General features: G+C 47.5%; 1 protein-coding gene across 1 annotated transcript in view; it reads right to left on the bottom strand.

Moving 5' to 3' along the window:
* Positions 1-6,895: 6,895 nt before the first annotated feature.
* Positions 6,896-24,781, bottom strand: part of trim71 (tripartite motif containing 71, E3 ubiquitin protein ligase) — a 28,301-nt gene continuing 10,415 nt past the window's right edge. The window contains exons 2-7 of the mRNA XM_084485039.1: positions 20,990-21,157; positions 14,898-15,032; positions 11,400-11,642; positions 9,968-10,465; positions 9,453-9,593; positions 6,896-8,230 (exon numbers count right to left, since the gene is read on the bottom strand). Coding sequence (XP_084341165.1) covers positions 7,658-8,230; positions 9,453-9,593; positions 9,968-10,465; positions 11,400-11,642; positions 14,898-15,032; positions 20,990-21,157 — 1,758 coding nt within the window. The 3' untranslated portion in view covers positions 6,896-7,657. The remainder of the gene's footprint in view (positions 8,231-9,452; positions 9,594-9,967; positions 10,466-11,399; positions 11,643-14,897; positions 15,033-20,989; positions 21,158-24,781) is intronic.

Below are 24,781 nucleotides of genomic sequence, written 5' to 3'. Positions count from 1 at the left end.
GATGAAGCCATCAGCAGAGGCTGTTCGTCTAATGCGATGCTGAGAGCTCCTCCATCTTCAAAGCTCCCCTACCCCCGCCCCAGCCCCCATCCCAGCAGAGATTGGTGAGGAGGGTCCGTAGAGAGAGAACGGAGATCAGACTGTGGTGTCAGGAGAAGCTGCCAGTGTCAGGAAGCGGGATGGAGTACCCTGGTACTCTGTGTGTGTGTGTGTGTGTGTGTGTGTGTGTGTGTGTGTGTGTGTGTGTGTGTGTGTGTGTGTTCTCAGTGGGGCCAATTACTCCATCAGCTCGAGTAGGTGTAACAAAGACACACACACACACACACACACACACACACACACACACACACACACACACACACACACACAACATCTGCTAGGGCATCCACATACAGCTACTACTCCCTGCTTTTTGTCATTGTCATCATCCCTGTCATTTTCAGGATCATCGCATCACCTCTCCCTTCTTCTCACCGAGCGCTGTCCACACACACAGAACGTCAATGAACAACAATTGAATTATGTGGCACAATGTACATTACATCACATGTTTTAGAGTGTATTTTGAAATGTTTTTAAAGGCTTGTCAATTTAACAAAGTGTGTTAATTAATGGTTCCGGGGACTCGAACTTGGGAGTGGGTCGGCCCTACTTTTACTTTACGTTGTTCTCAGGCCTATTGTGAGATGTGTAGATGGCGACACCCAGCGGTACATTTTTGAAACTACAAGTGGCCTTGCTCGGATTCGGTGTCATTTTTTATTAGTATGATAGTCTGAGATGATAATTCATGGTAAAGTTTAATGCAAACTGAAAGCATATTAATTACTTGACTTTCCTCGTTCAAGTTTTTTTTTTTATAATTGCCGTGGATGCGCGCGCAGTGTCATAGGGTGGCTACTGCCGCTGATAGCGTTTATTAAATGTAGCGCAGATACAGGGAATCTTGTTCGATTCGTGAAAAGTTCAGCAATTCAGATTATTCAATCTATGTCTAAATAATTATGAATCAATTGCATAAACCTTGTGGATCCATGAACATGTTTGTGGAATACGAGGGCCCATATGCGAAGGGGGGCTCAAATCGTCAATGTGTGTGTGTGTGTGTGTGTGTGTGTGTGTGTGTGTGTGTGTGTGTGTGTGTGTGTGTGTGTGTGTGTGTGTGCGTGTGTGGAGGGGCCTTTGAGGAGTTGAGGGGCCCCTGAATTTGGAATTTGCCAGGGTTCTACTGCAGCAAGCCACTTCATTGAAAACACAAGCCTAGCCTCTTTAAATGCATCGGACAAGGTTGTCAGGATTTGTTTTGACGTCCTGGATGAATATTACCAGGTCTCGGAGGGTCTTAGGCAACGTTAACATTTTGTCCATAACTTTTTCATTGCCGTTTTTGCAGCCATTTCGTTTCTTCCAGTTTCGATTTTTTCGTATTTTCTCCAGACCAAATTGAAAAAAGGGAAAATAAAACCTGGTGTGGTTGGATTGATGTTTATTTCTATTCTCATCTTGGCAAAGGTTGAACTTAATTACAAGAGTAAAATCCACTGCTTTTACCTTATTAAGGCACTCGTGGTTCCCTTGTGGCCATTTGTTGGCACAACAACAACCTACGTAAATTACAGATCACTCCTTTCCCGAAGGCTTGATGCACCACCAAGGTCCCAGGAAGACGCTTGGAGCTATTCCTGGCTCCAAGCGTTTATCAGTAGGCTTAAGACAGAGTATTGGGTCGGGAGTGAACCCTGAATGATATACCCTGTTACACAGGCTCTTACACATTCCCAATTTGTATGGAATTCTATTAGGCCTAAGGAATGTTACTTATGCAACTTTTATTACAGGCAGGGCAGACGTGTGTGAGTGCACGTGCATGCATGGACTAAGCCTTTAATCATGGCTGATACCTCAAAAGCGCACGAGCATGCACACACACACACACAGGACTTAAGTCTTTTACCACGGCCATTACCTCAAAAGATAAAAACGTCATCGTAACTTATTTAACATTTCAAAGAGCAAAGAAAGACAGAATCCCAAAGTCAAAGAAATACAAGTTTATTTTAAGTGTAAACAAAGAAAACTGCATAGGAAATGTTTAAAGTCCATAGAGGACAGCCAACGCCACGAGTGACCGATATATTATAGTCTCCTTCACCTTATTTAGACTGAAGACCTGACATCTGCACTTCCACCCAGGCACAGAGTGTGTGTGTGTGTGTGTGTGTGTGTGTGTGTGTGTGTGTGTGTGTGTGTGTGTGTGTGTGTGTGTGTGTGTGTGTGTGTCTCTCCAACATGTGTTGCGGACTAAGGAATCTCCGCCTGCCCGCCCACCCACTCACAGACACACACATTGTGTTACTGGACGTGGAAGTGCCAGCAGCAACATCTAAACTCAGCAGGCCACTCGGACCCTCGCCGCCTCTTTGACTGCGAGGAGGATACATTCAGTGGATTTCTGCTCAACAACACAGATGCAGCGCGTAAAACACAAACACTCCAACACAACTTACCGCCCAACACACCACCGGGGGCAGAGCACAGCAGAACGTTTTGGTTTTACTTTTTGTTTTGTTTTTTTACCACGAGAACCTTCTGGAGAATCCTGAATTTGGCTAAAAATGTTAAAGCTGCCAATGGAAGGTTCTGGATGTGGCCACGTTTACAAGCACGGCCTAGCCGCGTCTTTGTTTGTTTTCCTCATGGGGGTTTGCGTTGTTTCTCTGCCGTGGGTTCAAGCTCTGCCTGCCGGGGTCTAAAGCAGTGCATTGTGGGGAGTGAGACTCCGTCAGCCCTTTCTTTAAAAAAACAAAACGGTACATTCTAAAAGGGCAGAGGAGCATCTTGTTGCATGGAGTATTTTGTACTAATTTGTTTAGGAAATGAAAAAAAAGTAAAAAATCAAAAGACAAACAGTAATGAGGGGGAAAATTATTAAATTATTCAAATCATTATGTAAAACATTTTTTGTCGTTAATATACATGGGGACATTCAGAAGAGAATCAAGACTAGTACTGCGATCAGGGTAGGGGGAGAAAAGAAAAACTACATTATCACTACAGGACACGTTTCAATGAGATACCTGCGGAGCGCGCCCGCCAAAAATCTACCTGAGATACTTTTTTTTTTTTCCTTTCTAAAATTTTCCAACTTTTTAGTTTGTTTTTTATTTTATTTTTTCCATAGGATACAATCAATAAAAGAGGTCTATGACCTTGCACCTGTCAGATGGTGCAGCTCTGCTATTTTCCTCTTAAAGCCACAAGGGGCCAGAAATAAAAAAAACGAAAGAGGACAAAAACCACAGGGGCCCGATTCAAAAAAAAAAAAAAAGGGGAATGGGGGGATGGGGTAAACTGTAGCACGGTTGTGGGGGGGAGGGGGCGGTACAAAAATCATAGGCTCAGCAGCCAGCACTACACTTCCCAGATCTTTTGAGACGTGAGGAGGAAACTGCTGACTTGATACGTTTGTGCGGGACCAATCCAGTGTCATGTCACATGACACAGTCCGAGAGGTTTCCATAACTAGGTCAAAACACAAAATGGCCGCCTGGTGAATTTGTACTCATTCGAATCCTCTTTGCCGAGGGATCGCGATTAAGAGGCCGGGCTCGTACAGGTTATATATACCTCATATCTATATGTGGGAAAGAGGTTATACGTTGATGCCTGTCCATAGTATGGCTGTCAGAGGGCCAACCAGGGAATAAAGACTGCTGGTTAAGATGGGTGAGGCAGCATCTTTAGTCTGTATTGTACGCACAGTAAAACCCTGCCTCGTTTCCATCTCTTAAATCAAGGCATGGTTGGCGGGAATAAAGGAAACTGCTCTGCAACGCTTTGAAAGAACAGGAAATACAATCGCAAAGGTCAAAGGTCAGTTCCATCCAATGCAATCCTAGCCAGACACACACATCTTTGGGTATACTTTTTAACAAAAAAAACAACCCATCCCAGGACTTGTATTAGCCACAACCCCATCTGAGTTTAACACCTAATCAAGAAAAAGAGTTCAGTATAATACAATAACTTTTTAAAGCATGCAACATATGAGGAACTAACACCCGCCCCGGTATTCTTTTATCTCTTTCAGAGTCAAGACCTAAGGATCTCAAAGATAGCATTCTGCAAACTTAACTTAGAAGAGAAACAAGAAAAAACAAATGACGCAGACATAACTGAACATTTTCATAAAGTAATACTGCAACACAAGGGAAAAAAAAGAAACAGATTCTATCAATGGTATTTATTGTGTGTGCCCAAAGCAGCCGTGTCTAGCCTCACACTAGTGGGCGTCTAATGTGCTTTCTGCTGTCGTAGGGCGCCGGCCCCACCCTGCGTATCTGAGAGAACTCAAACGGTGCTCGGGACAGACCTTCACTTAACGTTTAAATCGCAGATTGGCGAGCGGCCAACTGCCGTGGAATTATAGGGTATATTGTGCTGCAGTACGAGAGGATATTCAAAATATTCTTTATTTTCGACAAGGCTCTTTAAAAGAGGCCACTGTTGTTTCCCCCTCACCACGACGCACCGGACAGTAACAGTACACGTGGGAAAGCGGTGGTCAATATGAGGTACGGTGAGGATGACAGAATTGGGACGCAGCCGCGTCTTAAGTGCATCCAATCCAAGTTAATAATAATAAACAAAAGGAGGTTTTCTGGGATACACCGCTTCTGCTAACACGTGTGTTATGCATTTTTAATGGTCCGGTTTTAGTCGTCCATCACAGCGTGGCTCATGTGCCCCCCACCTGTTTGGCACGGAAATCACTCTCTCTCAGGGGATCCATTTGGCACAGCTTGCTCCTCCTGACGTTTGGTTTCTGAGTGGTGGGTTTGGGGTTGGGGGGGTAGAAAGGCGTACGTTTGCAGGCCGTTTCACCGTGGATTAAACATACGTCATGTTGAATAAAGGGTAAGGGTTAGCCCCTTTTGGAGGACGCAAGTTTTGAGTGGTGACGACCACGCTGTGTTGGGTTTTCGTCTAAGAAATACAGAAAAGGTTTTAGAGATCTTTGGTCCAAGTTACGGGCAAACGTAAATCGTCATAACCCCCCCCTATGGATTCAAAGACTGAGGTATGTCTTTTCCTTTGTTATTCTTGCACGTTATTATTCATAAATATCGGATGAGGTATATGTACCAACCAGAGTCGACGTAACAATAAAACAAGGTCATAATGAATGAGGTATATGAGGTACGTGTACAGCTTGAGGTATTTGAACGTGGCCGAATGTACAGTGGATACAAATGAACATTGGGGCAGGAATTCAAGAGTTGAGGTATCTGTGTAGAACAAAAACAAAACAAAAAGGGGTCCCCAGAACATGCCCCCTTGTGGCCCTCTGTGGACACAATGGACCCGTCTAGCTCTATATAGCCGCTGGAGGGGGACAGAGGGTTGATTTGCTCTTCCTTGTAAATCATGGAGGAAGAGAGGTAGGCTGAGATTGGCATTGGGTGTGTTGCCAGATTGGTATTGGTAGTTATGCAGGGATGAAAATGCTCCTTTTGGGAGGTGCTATTTTTTAGCCTTTAAGGCTGTATTATATTGACGATCAAAAGAGGGAAGGGTTATTTGAATAATCATGACTGAGAGGGTTGGGAGGGGGGGAGTGGGGAGGATAAATCAAGGGTGGGGGTATTCTTTGGTGTGGAGAGACAGGGCTCTCTTCTCAGGCGTCTCCTGTTGACCCGTGAGAGAGAAAGACAAGAGGAAGGTTGGGACTCTTGTTTCTCAGGCAATCTGTGTCTTAGACGATGGGATGCTGCTGGAACGACTTTGTGCATCCGTCTGAACCCCAGACCCAGATCCCGGGATTCAGTCCTCGGGGTCGACCACGCCGTACTGTTGGGACCACTTAACGGGCCGCAAGTAATGCGGTAGAAAGGGGAGGGGGGCTGACGACGTCAAACTACAATTTTTTTTTTATTTTTGGGGAATTCTACCTTTGGTTGGGTTTCGAATAGCTGTTCTGCAGACCTCCATCTTTAGGTGGTCTATCTTTCGGTGGTCTATAGTAAGACAATAAATAGGGGAGGGCTGTGGTCCTGCCACTCTCAAATGATTTGATTAAAACAATTTGAGTGGTGACCAACTGCAATCCAAATTCATAGGGATTATTTAGATGGACCGTTTTTCTTCTCAATATCAGTCTTCAGGGTGGCCAACGAGACATTTTTCCGATATCGTGTTTATAGCGCTCACCTCTACGGCCAAGGGGCTGCTCATTCATGATTAGACCATTCACTCGAGATCACTTTTTAGATCCGCGCTCTGGAAGCATCTTCTTTTAGAAATCCTTTGGTGGGTCCTCGGTTTCTGAGAGAGGACAAAGCTCTCTTTGCATAAGGACCTCTGTGTCTCCCTGGGGGCATAAAGTTCACTGATGGCCGATTGGTAACTGTTTAACATTAAACAATTGCAATATAAAAAGATTGGCTTATTGTCAGGGGGAGGGTTTTAAAATTGTTTTCATACTTGGTATATTCATTATTTTTTCTTTTACAATGTAATCCTTAATTTGGGCCTTAACTTAATCCAGTATGATCGATGAGCCGACAAGGCCAGCAGAGTCTGACGGATAAATGCTAATCAAACAACAATGACCTGAGCTCAATTTTGATTCCCACCGAGATTGGCATTTCGCTCCAAGCGCATTTACCTTGGGCGTCTATGACACAACACATCTTTCACAGAGTCAAAATAAGTCGCCCTGGGACGATCTCAGAGAAGATCACCCCCCCAAAAAAACAACAACAAAGAAACCGAACGAGAACTTGTGAAAGGACACCAGTGAACCCCAAGGTTCTTGGGCCGCTCATTTTCTCACTGTGCGGCCTGTACAGTGGTCCGAGAATGGTCTCGGGGGGGGGGGGGGGGGGTAACTTTCAGGAGGTCCTACTCGACCGACCGTGTTCCTAACTGCACAGCAATAAATCCATGAATCCTGTGCAAATATCAACCGAAGAGTCAATTCTTTGTGTCTCTCTTAAATAAAAAGTATTGAGGTAGACTTTTTTTTGTGTGTTTTTTTTTCTTCTTCTTTTTTCTTTCTTTCTTTCTTTCTTTCTTCTTAGTAAACCGTCACGGACTACACCTCTGCTCAGTGACTGTGGGTACATTCATAACGAGCAACATGAGGTAGGTGTGGAGCAGAGGGTAAAAAAAAAAAAAACGAAACAAAAAAAAAGGTTTTAAGAAAAGAATCATAACAATTTGAAGTTCCCTGAGATGGCTACTTGAGCAGAGCTTAAAAAGTGAACAGAGCCGAGGCCGAGACGAGCAAAGAAGGAGGAAATAAAAACCTTTCTTTGTCAACCGGTCATTGATTTCGCAGAGGTCCCCCGTTTTCATCACACATACCACAGATTATTTTAGATTTTTTGACAATATTGGCAAACTACAGCGGGGACACCAACCACTTTGATTTCCCTTCTACGTATTCTCTCCTCTTCTGCTTCTTCCCTGCTCTGATCTCTGGTCTTTAAGCTCTCCTCCGGATTGTGTTGGTTGATTTGTCTTCCTCCTCGGTGTCCTGCACCCATTGCGATGCTCACAGAACCAACAGACAGCGAGACCGTGAACGGACAGAGAGGGGGACCGACGAACAGAGAGATAGAGAGCGATAGAGAGAGAGGGAGACAAATCTGTCCTAGAACTTGAGGATGCGGTTGTTCCCAAAGTCCACCACCACGATGACGCCGTCGGGCGTCACGGCGATGCCGGACGGCCGGTCCATCTGCCCGAAGCTGTTCCCCTGCGTGCCGAACTTGCACAGGAAGTTCCCGTTGGGCTCGAACACCTGCACGCGGTGGTTGCGCGAGTCCGCCACGATGATGCGGTTCTCCTGGTCCACCGCCACGCCCTGCGGCCGCAGGAACTGCCCGTTGCCCGTGCCCTCGGACCCCAGGAAGCGGGCCGACTGGCAGTCGGGCCGGATGACCAGCAGCCGGTGGTTGTTGAAGTCGGTCACCACCAGGTGGTCCTCGTGGTTGAAGGCCACGCCCCGCGGCGAGTCAAAGTGCTTCCACAGCGCGCCCTCGAAGCCGTACTTGTTGAGGAACGAGCCGTCGGCGGCGAACAGCTGCACGCGGTGGTTGCGGGTGTCCGACACCAGGATCTTGCCCTCCGAGTTCACCGCCACGTCCCAGGGGTAGTTGAACTGCCCGTTCTTGGTGCCCTTCTCGCCAAACTTCAGCACGAACTGGCCCTCGAAAGTAAACACCTGCACACACAGACACACACACACAGTCAGTGGTCCAGCATGCCTGTGTAGCCGTAGCAATGCGGCCATACATTTATGCATAGTGGCCCTAGCTGTTGAAGCCTTGATGTCAGAACCTATTAGGGTTAGGAGGAGACAATACCATTCACCAAAAGTCTTTGAGTTGCAGAATTGGCTACGGCCCATACATGCCTATAGAGTGCTTACTTACATACAGTGCACACACACACACACACACACACACACACACACACACACACACACACACACACACACACACACACACACACACACACACACACACACACACACACACACACACACACACACACACACACACACGAGAAGGCAGAGCTAAAGGATTCTGTTTGTTGAAGGCAGAGGATGAATAAAAATGCAAAGTAGTGTCTACACACACTAGACTAGTTTGGTCAGTTACGAACGATAAAGCCTTGGCTAAAATCAACACAAATACAGGTCATGGCGCCTTTGTTGTGTACTTTGCTGACGTGTTCAGTTTGAGTTGTCTTTAGTGATGACGCAAACAAACTAAATATGTGTTTGGACCAAATATGTGCCTATAATTTTCCATTTTTATCCAAATGTTTGATTAAATGTTAAAATATTAGCATTTTCTCAAACTCAAAACTGGTTATCTTTTGCCATCTTACTAAAAAGGTTTAGTTTAGGCTTTTTCTCCTTTTGTGATCTTTCCCAGAGTGAGACAAGAGCAAAAAGACCATTGATTGGTTTGGTTAATCATTGGTTTGGTTTGGGTAAATTCCCAGGGGCCAGGTTAGCACCGCAACTCAAATAATAAAATAAGATAAATTCTTGATTTTAGAATTTACCTATTTAACATTGTTTATTCCAGATATACACACATAAAAACATGTCTTTGTATCATATCGAGGGGAAGTCAAGTTGTGGGGCCAATGTTCTTACACCCGGAAATCAGCGTGCCACTGCTCATGCTACAGACTACGTACAGTGGGATCACTGGACCTATTGACAAAATAGTGGTCTCAAAGGTGGTCTTGTTCTGGAAGGGACCTCCAAGAGCAAAAAAGCCCAAATCCTGAACTACCCCTTTAACAAATGACCCCCAAAAAAGTCTTTGCATTTCCTGCCAATCGACTAATACATTCATCGTCCTACCGGCACCCCGACCTCATCTAAATGCTGCGGTTAAATCTGACCGAGGCCAGCCAGGTCTGCCCACCTGCACACGGTGATTGTCCTTGTCAGCCACGATGATGCGTCGCTGGCTGTCACACGCGACACCGGCCGGCCGGTCAAACTGCCCGGGCCGAGAACCCAGGGTGCCGAACTTGTGGTGGAAGGCACCGCAGGGCTTGAATATCTGGAGAAAGAGACAGGAAGCCACGATGTTGTGGAACGACCAGGAAGTCAGGAACAAGCAAAATATCGTCGGAGGAACATCGGCACGGACGGAAAAGAAGTGCAAGTTACAACTACTACTTAGACGAAAAAACTATCGATTCTATTGGATTATTGCTTTATGAAATACACACTAAACATGAATTTTTCGTGTTTTATAAATATTATACAAATAATATAATTGACAAATACATTTTACAAATTATTTATCTGTACAAATTACAAATAACAAATAAATAAGAGAAAATCGAGGAGAGCTACACATTAGCGACCCGAGCGCTAACTGTTCCCAAACCCCGTCCCAGAAGGGCTCCCCGGGGCCCCCCGGGGCCGTACCTGCACGCGGTTGTTGCTGCGGTCCGCCACCACCACGTAGCCCTCCTTGTCCACGCTGATGCCCCACGGCCGGCACAGCTGCCCGTCGCTCTCGCCCTCGCAGCCGAACGCCGCCACCTGGGAGCCCAGCGTGCCGTAGCTCCGCCCCGACTTCACCGCCACCTTGAAGGGGCTGCCCAGGATGTGCTGGTTGCACACCAGCACCGACACCAGGTGCTCCCCCTCGCACTTGGGCAGGTAGCTGACCGTGTACGAGCCGCTCTGGTGGTCCGTGATCTCCACCGCCGACAGGTTGCCATCAGCGACCGACACCACCACCGCCGACACCGTGTCTCCGCCCGACAGGCGCGGCTCGCCGTCGTGGTCGTAGCCCACCACGGTGAAGGAGGCCGGCTTGCCGCGCAGGGCCGTCTTCAGGCCCTCGCCGTGGGCCTTGGTGACGGGGGCGAAGGCGGCGCTGCTGATCAGACCCAGGGACTGGATGGCGAGGTACAGGGCCTGGTAGTGGGGGAGGGGAGCATTAGTACACAGACAGCTGTGGTTCTGTGGTGCTGCTGATCAGACCCAGGGACTGGATGGCGAGGTACAGGGCCTGGTAGTGGGGGAGGGGGAGGAGCGTCAGTACACAGACAGCTGTGGTTCTGTGGCTTGGCTGCTGAGCGCGCCGTGTACATGTTATGCTCCATGTTCTACGCACACATTCACACAGCAATGGACCGTGTGAGCCATGCAGGAAGACATGTTTATCTGCTTATCTTGGCCTCCCTATGTAGCAATCTTGCACTGTATTTTTGTCTGTCTTTTTTTGTACTGGTCTCTGTCATTTGTGTTTTGATGGTGTTATCTTAGTCTATGTGTTGTTGATGGTGTGTTTGTTAATACCTGGCTGCATCCTAATCTCCCCTAGTGGGATGATTAAATTTGACTGACGTTTCCTCGGTAACAGCCTGATGAAAATTATAGTACATAGGAGGTTGCATGCATTTCTTAGGCCCTAGGGGATATCTTGGCTACCATGCATCTTCACTATGGCCCGTAATCTATGAACCGTCCTTCTGCCAAATACTGCCCATCTATGCAACATTTATTTAACTAGGTAAAGTCTCATTGAAACTCGAAGACCTTGCCAATATCCAGCAAAAAACATACAAAAATGTTAACAACAAATAACAGAAAACATACATACACACACAACCTCTCACAGTCCTCTGAATGAGTTCAATAAACACAAAAAAGGCATTGACCAACACTCTTGCTCTCCATACCCTTCAGGGCTTGCACAGCTCAAGCAGTATTGTCTCTCTGGCTCAATATCAGAGGACACAGCGCATGGGAACGACCACCAACAACCAGCCCATCACAGGACAGCAGTGGCTGCGTGATGGAGGATCCCCGCTTCACGGCCAGTCGTAGCGTGGACCCCGGGGCTCACCTGGTCGGGCGGGGTGAACATGAAGCGGTCGTCCTCCTGGGGCTGCAGCATGCCGCGCAGGGCCTTGAGCTCGTGGATCTGGGTGAGCATGCGGTCGCGGGCCAGCAGCACGTCCAGGTGGTGGCCGTCCTCCAGCACCTGGCTGACGGCGGCGATGGTGCCGTCCAGCTTGGTGAGGCTCAGGTGCAGCTTCTCCACCTGCAGGTACAGTGACTTGGCCTTCACCTGCCGGATCTTCTCCACCTGCGGCGGGAACACATGGGGAGCGGAGATGTGAGTGAGGAAGGGAGTCCATCAGATAGAAAGGGTGCTAATTATGTCAGTAGAGGAGAGCGCATACAGGAGATCAATTCATACGACGAATGAGGAAAAAGGTCAACAAAGGGAAGTAAATCATGTTTAACGACGAGTGAATGCACATTTTTAAGCTGAAGTCACACATACACGCACAGTGTTTTTGTTTCCAATGTCTAAAGAACCACTCACAGAACCTGAGTATAATGTTGTCCAGAGTGAGGTTCTTCAAGTGTAATCTTATGACTGTAGATCAAATAATATACTATTTAATAAGCCAAGGGTTCTTTCAATGCATGTGAGCATGGTTTAAAAACGTGCTCTTCCACATGCCTCACTCACACAGTAGGGCTCTGCCTCTACTTATAGACTCCTCCTAATCACAGGAGGAGTCCATAAGGGCTGAAACTCAAAATAACACACAAACCAACCACAGCTTGAAATCGATTGATAAGTAATTTGTGTTTTGTTGTTAAAAATCAATAACACACACACACACACACACACACACACACACACACACACACACACACACACACACACACACACACACACACACACACACACACACACACACACACACACACACACACAAAGAGACTTTTATCATGTACACGTTATCATGTACACAAGCTTCAACAAAATGCCACACATTAAATTCTCCCAAAATGGGTAACGCCTTGTGATGTGATGTGGCAGTGTACAAGCCCTACACAGAAGCAATGCCAGTGGATGCACACAAGCCAGCCATTTCCCATGTGGCTATCTGTATTCTCCTGTTGGTACAGCTTTGCTCCAATCATGTAAAGAAGCAATGCAATGCCCAACAAGTATAAGAGCCTCAACAACATAGCGGTGAGGAGTGCAATGTGATTACCAGTTACAACTATTACAAGTAATCATCATCGTAAGCGAAGATGGGTTGTTTATTGTTAACCGGTGGGATGAAGATACCTTTTGATAAAAAAACTAGACTACCACCATATCATTATGCACAGCAGTTGGTGGGGACACACACACACACACACACACACACACACACACGTACGTGTGTGTGTGTGTGTGTGTGTGTGTGTGTGTGTGTGTGTGTGTGTGTGTGTGTGTGTGTGTGTGTGTGTGTGTGTGTGTGTGTGTGTGTGTGTGTGGCAAGGGTGGATAATAGCTTGGGGGGGGGGGGGGGGGTTCTGAATCTATATGACCACTTTTGATGCCGTGGGGGGCTGGCTTGGGCCCCCCGAGGGAAACAAAGGGTGCGGCAGAAAAAAAAGGAGGGTGCCCCTTTGTGCAACTTAAGAGCGGGAGCCACACTGTAACCGCTTTTATGATGGCCCAAGACAAAGGGGGCAGAGACAGCCTTCCCCGTCTTTGGGGGACAAAGACAAGTTTGGGTTCACCGGTTGGAGCACAAACACGCAGGAAGGCCACAGTCTGAATACTGTTCCAGGGCAGATGCATGGCACAAAGGAAGCAAATCTAGATAAAGCCTGACCATGTGTTTATGTAGGTATGTATGCATGCATGCATGTGTGTGTACAGTGCGTGTGTGTCTGTGTCTGTATACAGTGTGCGTGTGTCTGGGTGTGTATACAGTACCGTGTGTCTGGGTGTGTATACAGTACTGTGTGTCTCTGTGTGTATACAGTGTGCGTGTATACAGTGTGCATGTATTTCATAGGGTTAGGGGCAGCCTGTAATGACTCTAAAAAGGCAGAGTAAAGACTTGAGAATGAAGTGTGTGATCCCTGGCCCTATACGGGGCATTAAAACCAGGAGGTTTTCACTTACCCATGTTCTAGGTGACACTTTGACCTCACCTCTCTTATTGCAGGGGCACCCCCCCCCACACACACACACACACACATACATCTGACATCTGAGGGAGAAAGACGTAGGGCCCTTTTCTTCTTTACAATGTTACTGGACCCCTCTGGCGGAAGGGTGGAAGGGAAGGATTTCCATTTAATGGAAGACTGGCAAGTATTAGGTTCAATTAACAGCCTCCCCTCAATCTGCCATCCCCTGGCAGTACAAAGCCCCCGTCCAGAACGCACCGACACACGCCATACAGCCAACACACCAACGCCATACATTACAGTAATGGAGTGCACGTCAAGGGGGGGGGGGGGGTGTGGAGAGAGAGAGAGAGAGAGAGAGAGAGAGAGAGAGAGAGAGAGAGAGAGAGAGAGAGAGAGAGAGAGAGAGAGAATTATTGAAGGGGTTTTAAGGGTTTCAAAAACATTACTTTCCCAAGAAACCTTAAACCCTGGGGTTCAGGGAGGGGAAGGGGGGGGTCTGATAGCCTACACACTCCATTACATCTTTACTGCGTTGCCGCCTGGCAGTTGTCGCCCATTGGCCCCGCGTGGATTACACCCGGTTCGGTACACTTCATGGTTTAACTGCGCCCCCTAAACCATGCCTGTGCTTTGGTATAGTATTCCTGCGCCCACTCATTTAAGGCAACAACACCTTCAGCGGAAACACCACTTCTCATAAATGTGACATGGAAGAAGGAAGAAAAGAAAATCTTTTCTTCCTTCTTTTTTAATAATTGCTTTCTTCCCATTAAGCAGACGCTTGTGTCAAAAAAGCGAGGTGCAGTGAAGTACTTAAGTTACAGCACATAATGAGAAGGAAGGGGCTTAGGTTTCTGTACAGGTAATCTTCAGACATTAGACATTAGGGGGTTTGAACACACAACCTTTCGGCAAAACCACAAGGATATCCTGCCATTTCTCGAAGGATGTTGTTGTGGGATGTTGTTGTGGGTGTGTGGTGTGTGTGGTGTGGTGTGGTGTGGTGTGTGTGTTATATATTGGCGTTTGTACAAAATTAACTCTGTTCGGACATTATCTGATTGTCATTGTGTTCAATGTATTTAACGTCAGTCTAAGCCAGTAAAGGACAGAAGAAACAACAATGTGTGTCGGAATTCAATTTGAATGCAAAGAGAGGAAGAATATTGCAAAGGCAGGACCTAATGACTAATACTAAATGTATGTAAATGTATCCATTGTAAAAAGGGAGGGAATCACAACCCATGATGTATCAACTCATACCAGAACTATTCTTCTGCAGTGTCCTCAGTTATGCTTCATGTACAGTATGTGTTACTTCACGTACAACTACCCTCGCCCTTAAAAAGAAAAAGAAACATTCCATCTCAAGGGACTTAAGATTAAAAAAAAACAGTCAAGGCCTCACCTTCCATAGCAGCTCACACTCCCTCTCCTCCAGCGCCTTGCGGTGACGGAGGACGATGGACTTCACTTCCGTCTGCACCACCTTGGCCTTGATCTCCACCTGCTCTGCCATGGCCTGGGCCTTCTCCATGCTCAGCTGTGGGAGCGACCGGGTGGGGGGGGGGGATTGGGGGTGGGGGGGAAAACATTGGGTCAGTTTCAGAGGTTCCCTGAAGGGAGGTGGTTGAAGAGCGAGGGCGAAAGGGAATGCAGCTCTGTAGTCGCTCAAACCGCCTTATAATTAATTTGTTGACTAGTATTTATTAATACATGTTAAAAAGTAAACAGAGGTATAGAAACCATAAAAAACATTTTTTATATACACACTATATGAAAGGATACGCAGATATGCTTGTCCATTGGCGTTTGTCTGTCTTACCCAGATTGTTTGATTACAAATTAATCATTGAATCGTCCGGAAGGAGAGTTGGCTGAGTTAGCGTCTGCTTTCCCTTAGCTGCTTCCAGTGAGCTAAGAGTAGCCAAGCTCTGACTCAACTCTACGGAAGACGCGAACGGAAAGGAAAAGCTAACCCAGCGAACTCCCCTTCTGGAAGATTCAGTCATTCATTTTGAATTAAACAACTCATGTGAATCATGGCAATACAGGTAAACGCCTATTTACAGGCGGATCCTTTATATAGGATGATTATTAGAAAATTATGTTTGTTTGGTTTCACTGCCTCTATGTTAACTTTTTGCCACAATAATGAATACATACTAATAAATGAATTCATTAAGAAGCATTTTGAGTGACTACAGAACTGAATATAATCCGGGTAAAAAGGGCAAACACCAAGTAAAGATAACTCGGCATGTACCTTTAAAAAGATTAGTTAAAAAAATGAAATAAACATTTAAAAATAACATTAATACGATCATTTAAAACACCATCTGATCAGTTCATCTGGCCACCAACATGTGAATCCTAATCCCAATTAAATATGGTTTACCAATTTTCATTTTTATTTCTGGTAAAAAAAAAAACAGTAGGAAAAAGGCCCATCATAAAAGGGAGGCATAGATGACACAAGTGGGCTATGCGTGTGTGAGCGAGTAGCCATCACCTCCCACCCTGTCAATGCGGGGAACGGTCAGGACGGGATATGGAGCAGAAGAATGAAAAAGAAGAGGAAAGGCAAGTGAGAAGGCGAGGGTCAGTGGACACGACGCGGTGCAAAACTCTCCACGGCCAATGAAACGCCGCCGTCAGGGCCCCACCCACAAGCTTTTCTCTCAGCAACCTATTCCTTTCTCACGCGCCGGGAGTGAGCGGTGGAGGAGGTGTGTGTGTGTGAGGTGTGTGGGGCGGGGGGTGGGAGTGGGAGGAGGAGGAGGAGCTGCATGGAGGAGCTGCAGAGGTCAGGAATAGCGAGTGGTCACATGCTGGGGCAGCATGGCTCCTCTTCCTAATGAGGCGGGGCTTGTGCCGGCTAATCGGCTGCCAGTCACACACACACACACACACACACACTGGCTGGAGGCGGCGCCGTCCTTTTGGCCACAGGAAGTCCTGCCGACAGCCCTTTAGGGGGGAAACTACTTCCCCACTCCGTCGGCCAAGGGATATTTTGCTGATCCATAGGCTAGACATTATGGTGACGAGTTGATTAAGACACGTGATGTCCTGTCGAAGCGTAAATGCGTCAGCGTGTATCTGGATGGGACTTGGCGTGCAAAAGGTTTCCAGGCCGAGAACTCTTCAGTTGTATGTTGTTGGATACTATTGTATTGGTTTCTTTCACGGTCTTGGGCTAAATTAATAAGGTAAACATGCTGGCTAGATGAACTGTTCCCCTCCAAAGGATTCAAAATGGCAGTATCGTCTTAATAACCGAGCCACCGAAAAGGTCAGGAGAGAAATGGCCTCCTGTCACAAAACCAAAAGCTTCCGTCTCACGCAGCGCCACAAAGCACGCAGCTCCTGAGGTCTAGGTTTCAACCCCCGCAGTGAAGGGAAAGGCCCATTTTCGTTGCGCTCTTTGTCCTCCTCTTCTGCCCTCTTGCTCTCTCTTTTGCCTCTTTTCTCGGGGTAGGGGGGGGTTGGGAAGGGCCACATGGGGGGTGAGCTGGACCTCACAGGGACAAGCGGGGAGTGGGATAAGGCTTCCTTTGTGAGAGAGCCACAAAGGGCAAAGGTCAACTAAAACCTCTTAGGTCATAATCTACGACCCTGGCCCTAAGACGTGCAACCCCCCCCCCGGTAGAAACAATGCCTAGTGCGGGGGTTGGGTCGGGGGACCTATTCTCTCCCTGGCCTGGATATTTGTGATAGGCAGTAAAAGGGTCAGCTAAATCAGGCCCTCAGAAGAAGGTAGCAGGGAGGGGATTCAGAGAGGAAGGGGAGGGACGGAGGGCTGTAAAACGGGTGGCATGACGAGATATTTTTTCTAAGCCCTTTCTCATAATGTTTTTGTATTTTTTTAATATGTACTATCAATCTCTCTTGGCGGTGCTCGTCGTGCGAGTGTCTTCATCTTCCCTCTCCCTTGTTTCAGCCGTCTCTTTCTCTCTCCCCCTCTTCATCTAATGATCTCTCTCCCCCTCTCCTAGCCTGGACATTCTCATGAAGCGCCGCGGCTCGGACCACAATGAACAGAAAAACCGACCAATGGGGCGTCAGCCCTGACCGGCAAGCAGGTCAGTTGGTCAGAGGTCGGGGGAGATAATGGACGTGGGGCGGGTGGAAATTTTTAAAACCCCAGGGGAACCGTGCGTGCGCACGTATGTTTACATATTCTCTGGCGTCCGTGTTTACTCCTAGGTGACCTGGAACGGAGCCGAACAGCAAATGCACACAAACCAAAAAAAAACGGTTGGAAAATGTGTGTGTTTGAGAACTAGTTTAAAGATCGCAGTGTTTCCCTTTCAGGCTCCAAGCAACGGGGCAGCGGCACTGCTGGATTTGTAGAGATTTAAAAAAAAAAAATGGGAGATGTTGGGAACCCAAAATATTATTGTTTACTTACTTAGTTTAAAAAAAGTAAAAATAAATCTAAGGCGCCCCTTAGTGCACCCCTTTCAATTGTTACATTCTCATTTGGAGAACTATTGTGGAAAAATACAGCCAACAAAATAACATTCTGCTACAGAAGAATATATAGCGGCATTTGCATACAATTTTTTGTTGTGTAATATTTGTTCACCATTCGAATGCACCCAGAGCCCTACTGGAATCAGTGATCACACTCAAACCTCTCAGTGCCCACGCTCACACGGCACATCACCACCGTGCACACACACATCACCGCCGTACACACACACACACACACACACACACACACACACACACACACACACACACACACACACACACACACACACACACACACACACACACACACACACACACACACACACACACACACACGTGTACGAGAAAGAGGGACCGAAAGGTCAAGCAGGCCCGCGGCCACCGCGTCAGGTTACATCACTGCGGGTCACAGCATCGCTCCGCCTCCCTTGTCGTGTTGCATAACCTGATTGGTCACCCGGAACAACATTACAGGAATGGCTAGTCTGAGTGCCGCTGATAAAAAGGGCGACCCACCTCATCAGAAACAGACATACCGGGGGGGGGGGGGGGGGGGTTCTCTGAGGCCAGCCCGGAAAACGCAGCCAGGGTCATGCCCGGGCAGAGAGAGAGAGAGAGCGAGAGCGAGAGAGAGAGAGAGAGAGAGACTCTCTCGGGACTTACACCGTGACCTTAACTAGGAGCCTTGCAATATGCATGCACACATGACTCTCTCCAGAACCAAGGCCTGAGGGTGAAACCTGAACAGCCGGTCTGTGCCAGATTCAAGGTGTAACTAAATGTTTTCTTCGTTGGTGTGTTTTCGGTTCTTAGTGTATGTTTGCGGGTGTGTTACTGTAGCGGCTGCTGCTGTCCTGCCAGGTTTTGTGTAGTCTTGTAAAATAGTCGAATGTCACTGGGACTGACCTGGTTAAATATAAAAAGTAAAATAAATGAATAAATAAATAAAAGAGCCAATCCAGGCACAAGCTGATCCCGAAGCGGTGGGTTAGATCGGATATTATCAATGGGGCAGGAGTAGGGGGAGGTCAATAAAAGAGAGGGAGATGAACAGGAATTTTTTTTTTTCTCTCTCTCTCTCTCTCTCTCTCTAGCTGGAGGGGGGGAAGGAGTGCAATACAATCTGCAATCAAGGCAATGAAGAGAGGCTAGCGTTTGTGTGGAGTGTTTCACTCTAATGTGTTCTACTTGTTTCAAAGGGAGTGCCGGCGGGGGAAGGGGGATACTGTTGGTGGGGGATGTTCCCTTCTCTGGAATCCCTTTAAATACCTCACCCCCCCACCCCTTTTCCAACCCCCCCCCCCCTCCCATACCCCACTCCCAGCTTCCCCTCCTCCATCCCTTTGACCTACAGTCCCAGGCACCGCCCCCTCGGACCTCACCCCATGCGACCCCTCCCCAGCATCAGGGCTGACCAGCTGCACCACCTCTTAACCCCTGGCTTTCTCCCCGGCTCTGGTCCCTCTCAAACATCAAAAACCTTGATTGGTAGCCCGCTAGCCCACCCCTAGCCCGCTGTTACCCCAGCGTCTATAGCGCGTCTCAAAGGGTACAGCTGCCTGTTTTACCATACGCTGCCGCCGGCGGTCTTCCAATGGGATGGCGACGTTTGAGGTTGTTTCCGTTATAGCGGTGCCATACAAGAATGACCTGTAGATCATCCTATACGTCGAGGACTTGTGTGTGTGTGTGTGTGTGGATATGACAACCACACACACAACAAATCGTCCCTTAATCAAAAAATAACAATATTTGCGTGTGCGAGCGTGCGTATGAGTGCGTGTGTGATTGAAAACAAACCCGCACATTTTCTTTTATATGAGTCGCCGCAGTGTGTTTGACCAGGGAACATATAAACCTAATTTTCCCCAGACCACATCAGCACCTAAAGTCATTATAGAGGCGTAGTTTTAAACGGGACCTCTGGGTCACATGCTGTTGGGCCTGGGCTGTTGTGGTGGTCCGGCACCTCCTGCGACCACAATGAAAAGCTGCCCCATCTGGCCCCGAGCGTCTTTTAACAGCTCCGATTGGTGCACTGACATCTGCTCATAAAGCCGGCCTCTAAAGTCCTTCCCCAGCCGGGCCACACTCTGCAGCGGGCCTCCCTTTGTGTGGGCGGGTCAATACATCTGCATAGCGTCAATGTATTGATCCCAGAGCGGGATAATACATCAAACAGATTGAGATGCAAATGGCACACATTTACCTAAATTAAGCCGAACCTTGTCGAATGTGTCGAACGGTTTCCGCGCTTGTTGGGTTTTTGTTTCTGTGAATGAGAGTTGAGGGTTACCACCCAATTGTTGTGATTTTTTTTTTTTTTAGCTTTTCGTGTGTAGTGAATTTGGCAATACAGAAATTGGATTTCTGTTGCTTTATAAAATCAGCCCTTGAAATTGCAAAGTAACAGAAAAAATAAGAATTTCCTCTAAACACACAAGAACACACACACACACACACAAATGGCCATGTGGCCTTGCTTCCCATATCTCCGCGACTAATATTGATGTCCCTTTTGAGGGAGGGGGGGGGGGGGGTCCTCCAAGTCCTCCACACTATCGCAAATTAAATTCGGAACTGGATCAATACAAACCCTTATCAGTTTCATCACACCCGATAGATGTATCCGAGCACATGACCCTGCATTGACACCAATCAATGCCGAAGCAGCACTCCTGTCATCACTCCATGGAAATGTCAACTATATCCGAGCGGAGATATTGTGTTTACTTTTTCAATTTCCCGCGATGCCACCCAGCTTGAGTGTGTGAGGTCAGTCTGCACAATTAAATGGATATTAATCATCATCGCGTTTCGATTAACGGTGAAAGATCTCAAGTAATGTATTGAAATTAAATCACATTCTTCTCATCACTACCACTAAAGACATGGCACAAAGCCAAATGACACGACAGCCGTGTTGGCCAATCAAATCGATGATATGTAAATCGCAATGAATAATCACAAATCCCAACACTGATCCAAACGGGGGTGGGGGGGGGGGGGGGGGGGTCTCACCTGCACAGCGTGTCGGCCCTGCTGGGCGTCGGCCAGCAGCTGGATGGTGACGGCCCGGGAGTCCTGCACGGCGTCCTGCAGGTACACGAAGCTGTGGCCCATGTGACGCCCCGCGCTGCACTCCCTGCAGATGGGCACCGAGCAGCTCTCACAGAAGAACAGGAACACCTGCGCAGAGGGGGGCGAGAGAGGTAGGGCCAGTGTTAGAGAGATAGAGAGGTAGGGGCGGCGTTACTGTGCGTTCACACCAAAATAGACAATTTTCGCCTGTTCACGCGAAGCTGCGCAATCTGTCGCTGTGCTTAATGTGTGCACTGAAACGTGTCGCGGGGCGAATTTTGTCACAGAGCGTTTTGCCCGCCAACGGTCGTTCATGCCAATTCATTCTCATCAACCATGGCCGAGATGTGTGTCTGTACCTGTTGTGGAAGAGGGAGACTTCGGAATGCCCGTCGTTTATGGGTTAATAATATAATCCGGAGGTGCACACCGCTTTGTGCCGTGATATTATATATATCTTATATATTATATGATATAGATATTTATATATTATATATAGATATAGAGCTCCGGGAGTCGCAAACGGCAACAATCACTTTCTCCTCCAAGCTGCGGTTCACTGAACGGTTGAAAGGTGATTGGCTGTTTTACATTACTTCACCCAGGTGAACTGATTGGCTGTTACGTGACGTCACCCAGGGAGTGAACGCTGATTGGCTGTTTTACGTTACTTCACCCACGTTACCCACAGGGAGTGAACGCTGATTGGCTGTTTCAACGCGAATGCCGCGAAGAAGTTGAAATATTTCAACTTCTGCGAAATCTGTCGCTCATTCGCGCGACAAAATCCACCTTAACGCGCCTGCCCGTCTTGGGGAAAACTGTCGCCCCATCAATCAAATCTTGTTGCGGGTCCCGGCGACAAAAAATAGAGAGAGGTAGGGGCGGCATTAGAGAGAGAGAGGTAGGGGCGGCGTTAGAGAGAGAGAGAGAGGTAGGGGCGGCGTTAGAGAGAGAGAGAGAGATAGGGCCAGTGTTAGAGAGAGAGAGGTAGGGGTGGCATTAGAGAGAGAGAGAGGTAGGGGCGGCGTTAGAGAGAGAGAGATAGGGCCAGTGTTAGAGAGAGAGAGAGGTAGGGGTGGCATTAGACAGAGAGAGAGAGAGAGAGAGAGAGGTAGGGGCGGCGTTAGAGAGAGAGAGGTAGGGGCGGCGTTAGAGAGAGAGAGGTAGAGAGATCCTTTTAACCCATGTATTTACAGACGGCTGATTTTTGTCTGGATTCTTTTTCTCCCTCTTTGATTTGTTGCGGTCGGGGAGGCGGGGATTCAGTGAACTTCATGCTGCATGTCTTGTGTGCGTGTTTGACATGCCCCGAGGCGGAGCGGAGCCATCCCTCTGATAGGGCGAGGGGACCCCCAGCTGGGTGTCCTGGCAGTCGATTGCATTGAACATCATCGGGTCCCCCCCCACGGTCAACATGGGATGAGCCGGATCAATGCACGCATTGCGATGTTTAACGACACACACACACACACACACACACACAGGACAAGCGGCCCATACATATACATGGTTGACAGGGCGGTGGGGGGTGGGGTGCTGAAGTGTCCCGGCGCCCCCAGAGAGAGGCTGCTTCCTCCAGGAAAGGAGCAAGGCATTAGAGGTCACAGGGGGGAGGGGGGGTTTTTTGGTCACAGTAACTGAGAATGTCACGTCATCCTGGGCACTCTGACTCTTCAGAACCGATTGATTAGCAAGCAGCGCGTCTTACCACGGCAGAAACACAGCTAGGCCCCGTTGTTGTTGACGACAAAGTGTTATTTTGTATTTAGGCTTATAGCCTCATTAATTATCAATTGTGCGTTAATCAAACGTGTTACTTTTGGGTCAGGCGAGGCAAACATACTGTGTCTTTAAGAGAACAGTAATTAATGATAAATTAAGTAACTCAAGAGTATAGGCGGAGGTTAAAGTTAAAGGACAAGTCCGGTATTTTGAACATTGAGCCCCATTTCTGGTTTGTCTAGGATGAAATAGAGTGGTTGACACTGAAATTTTGACTATTGGTCCTGTCTCAGGTATAATATAAAAGTAGAATCGCCCTAGCCTGCTTCAGAATGGCTGGCATTCACAAACCTGTTCTTAAAACAACCCTAAACGTTTGTTTTCAGAAATGTGCAACTCACTAAGTGGTTAGTGGTGTTTGTTGATGTTCCAAATCAAGTATTGTAGCGAAATAGTTTCTGTCGTGTTTTATTGTATATTTATCGCACTTATAAATCCCATTGATTTCTGTGGAAGACTAATTTCTCGTTGACCGGCAGGCAGTGGCAATTCTAAATGAGCTAAATACCCGAGACAGGACCAATAGTCAAAATTTCAGTGCCAACCACTCAGTTTCATCCTAGTCAAAACAGAAAGGGGGCTCAATGTTCAAAATACCGGAATTGTCCTTTAATAAACGCAGCCCTTCTCTAAACCCCATGTGAGAATGCTGCTTGGCTGTAATGAGGAGCTAATTAAATATGCTCTGACCATCATATACCCCAGAGACACGGGATCAATGGCCTCCAATAGCAGGAGATCAGAATGGAGGGGGCGGGGCCTACAATCAATCCATCAATAATGGCTGATTCCCCAGTGAGAGCAGGAGAACAATCTAAATGGGACACACACACACACACACACAAAGAAAACTCCTCCTTTCTGACATCCACTCCTCCCCCCCACCTTCCTCTCTTGGATCCCTTTTCTACATATTTTTCTTTCTATTGAATCTCCTCTATTTATGTCATCCCCAACCCCACAGCTCTGCACCCCCCCACCCCCCTCCAAAAGCTTACAAATGCTCCCCAAATACCGAGGGGAAGGGACAAAACAAAAGGCTGGAATGTGGAAGGCAGGGGGGGAGGGGGGGATGATGGATGGATAGGTGTGAAGCATAGTGTCATGGCTTTGTGTGTGTGTGTGTGTGTGTGTGTGTGTGTGTGTGTGTGTGTGTGTGTGTGTGTGTGTGTGTGTGTGTGTGTGTGTGTGTATTAAATTGATCGATCCCCTACTATCGAGTCCCAACATATTAAATAATGTCTGTAGTGCCTACCAAACCCACCAAGCTAAATCCAGCTGTGATTATACGTAGGGCGTATAGATATATAGAAGACATCAACCGGGAGGGGGGCCACATTGCTTATAAACTCTTAACCTGACACTGTGTAGTAGTACATGTTCAACACACACACACACACACACACACACACACACACACACACACACACACACACACACACACACACACACACACACACACACACACACACACACACACACACGAGGGTCAAGGATTGCATAACACGCTGGCCCTCTGCTGATCCATATTATTGATTAACCAAACGGATACAGGTTGCTGCACTCTCTCCCATTCAACGCTGGCCTCGGTATTCTCCCCGCCTCTCGTCTCCGCCTCAGTACCTTTGCTTCGCTGCACTTGAGTAAACAGGGAATAATAGAGCCCAGACAATGTTCTCACCATCTCAGAAAGAAAGAATGAACAAACTGTAGGATAAAAGGATGGAAAGAGAGAAAGCATAGAATATATATATGTATATATATATATAGAAGAGAGAGCGAGAGACTGAGAGAGTGTAGAATTACATGATACAACTTCAGAGGCCCTCGTCCCACATCGCAGTCCCAGGTGCCCAATAAGGAAAAACTCGAGTTTAAAATGACACACTCGCACGCTGAACGTGCGTGTCATCGGCATGGAGATGCAGAGCAGGCCTGTCGGCGGCC

This window comes from Micromesistius poutassou (assembly GCF_964030765.1).
Source record: "Micromesistius poutassou genome assembly, chromosome: 20".
Taxonomy (NCBI): domain Eukaryota; kingdom Metazoa; phylum Chordata; class Actinopteri; order Gadiformes; family Gadidae; genus Micromesistius; species Micromesistius poutassou.
Note: the sequence above shows the minus strand (reverse complement) of the source record. Positions and strands in the feature narration are given on the sequence as shown.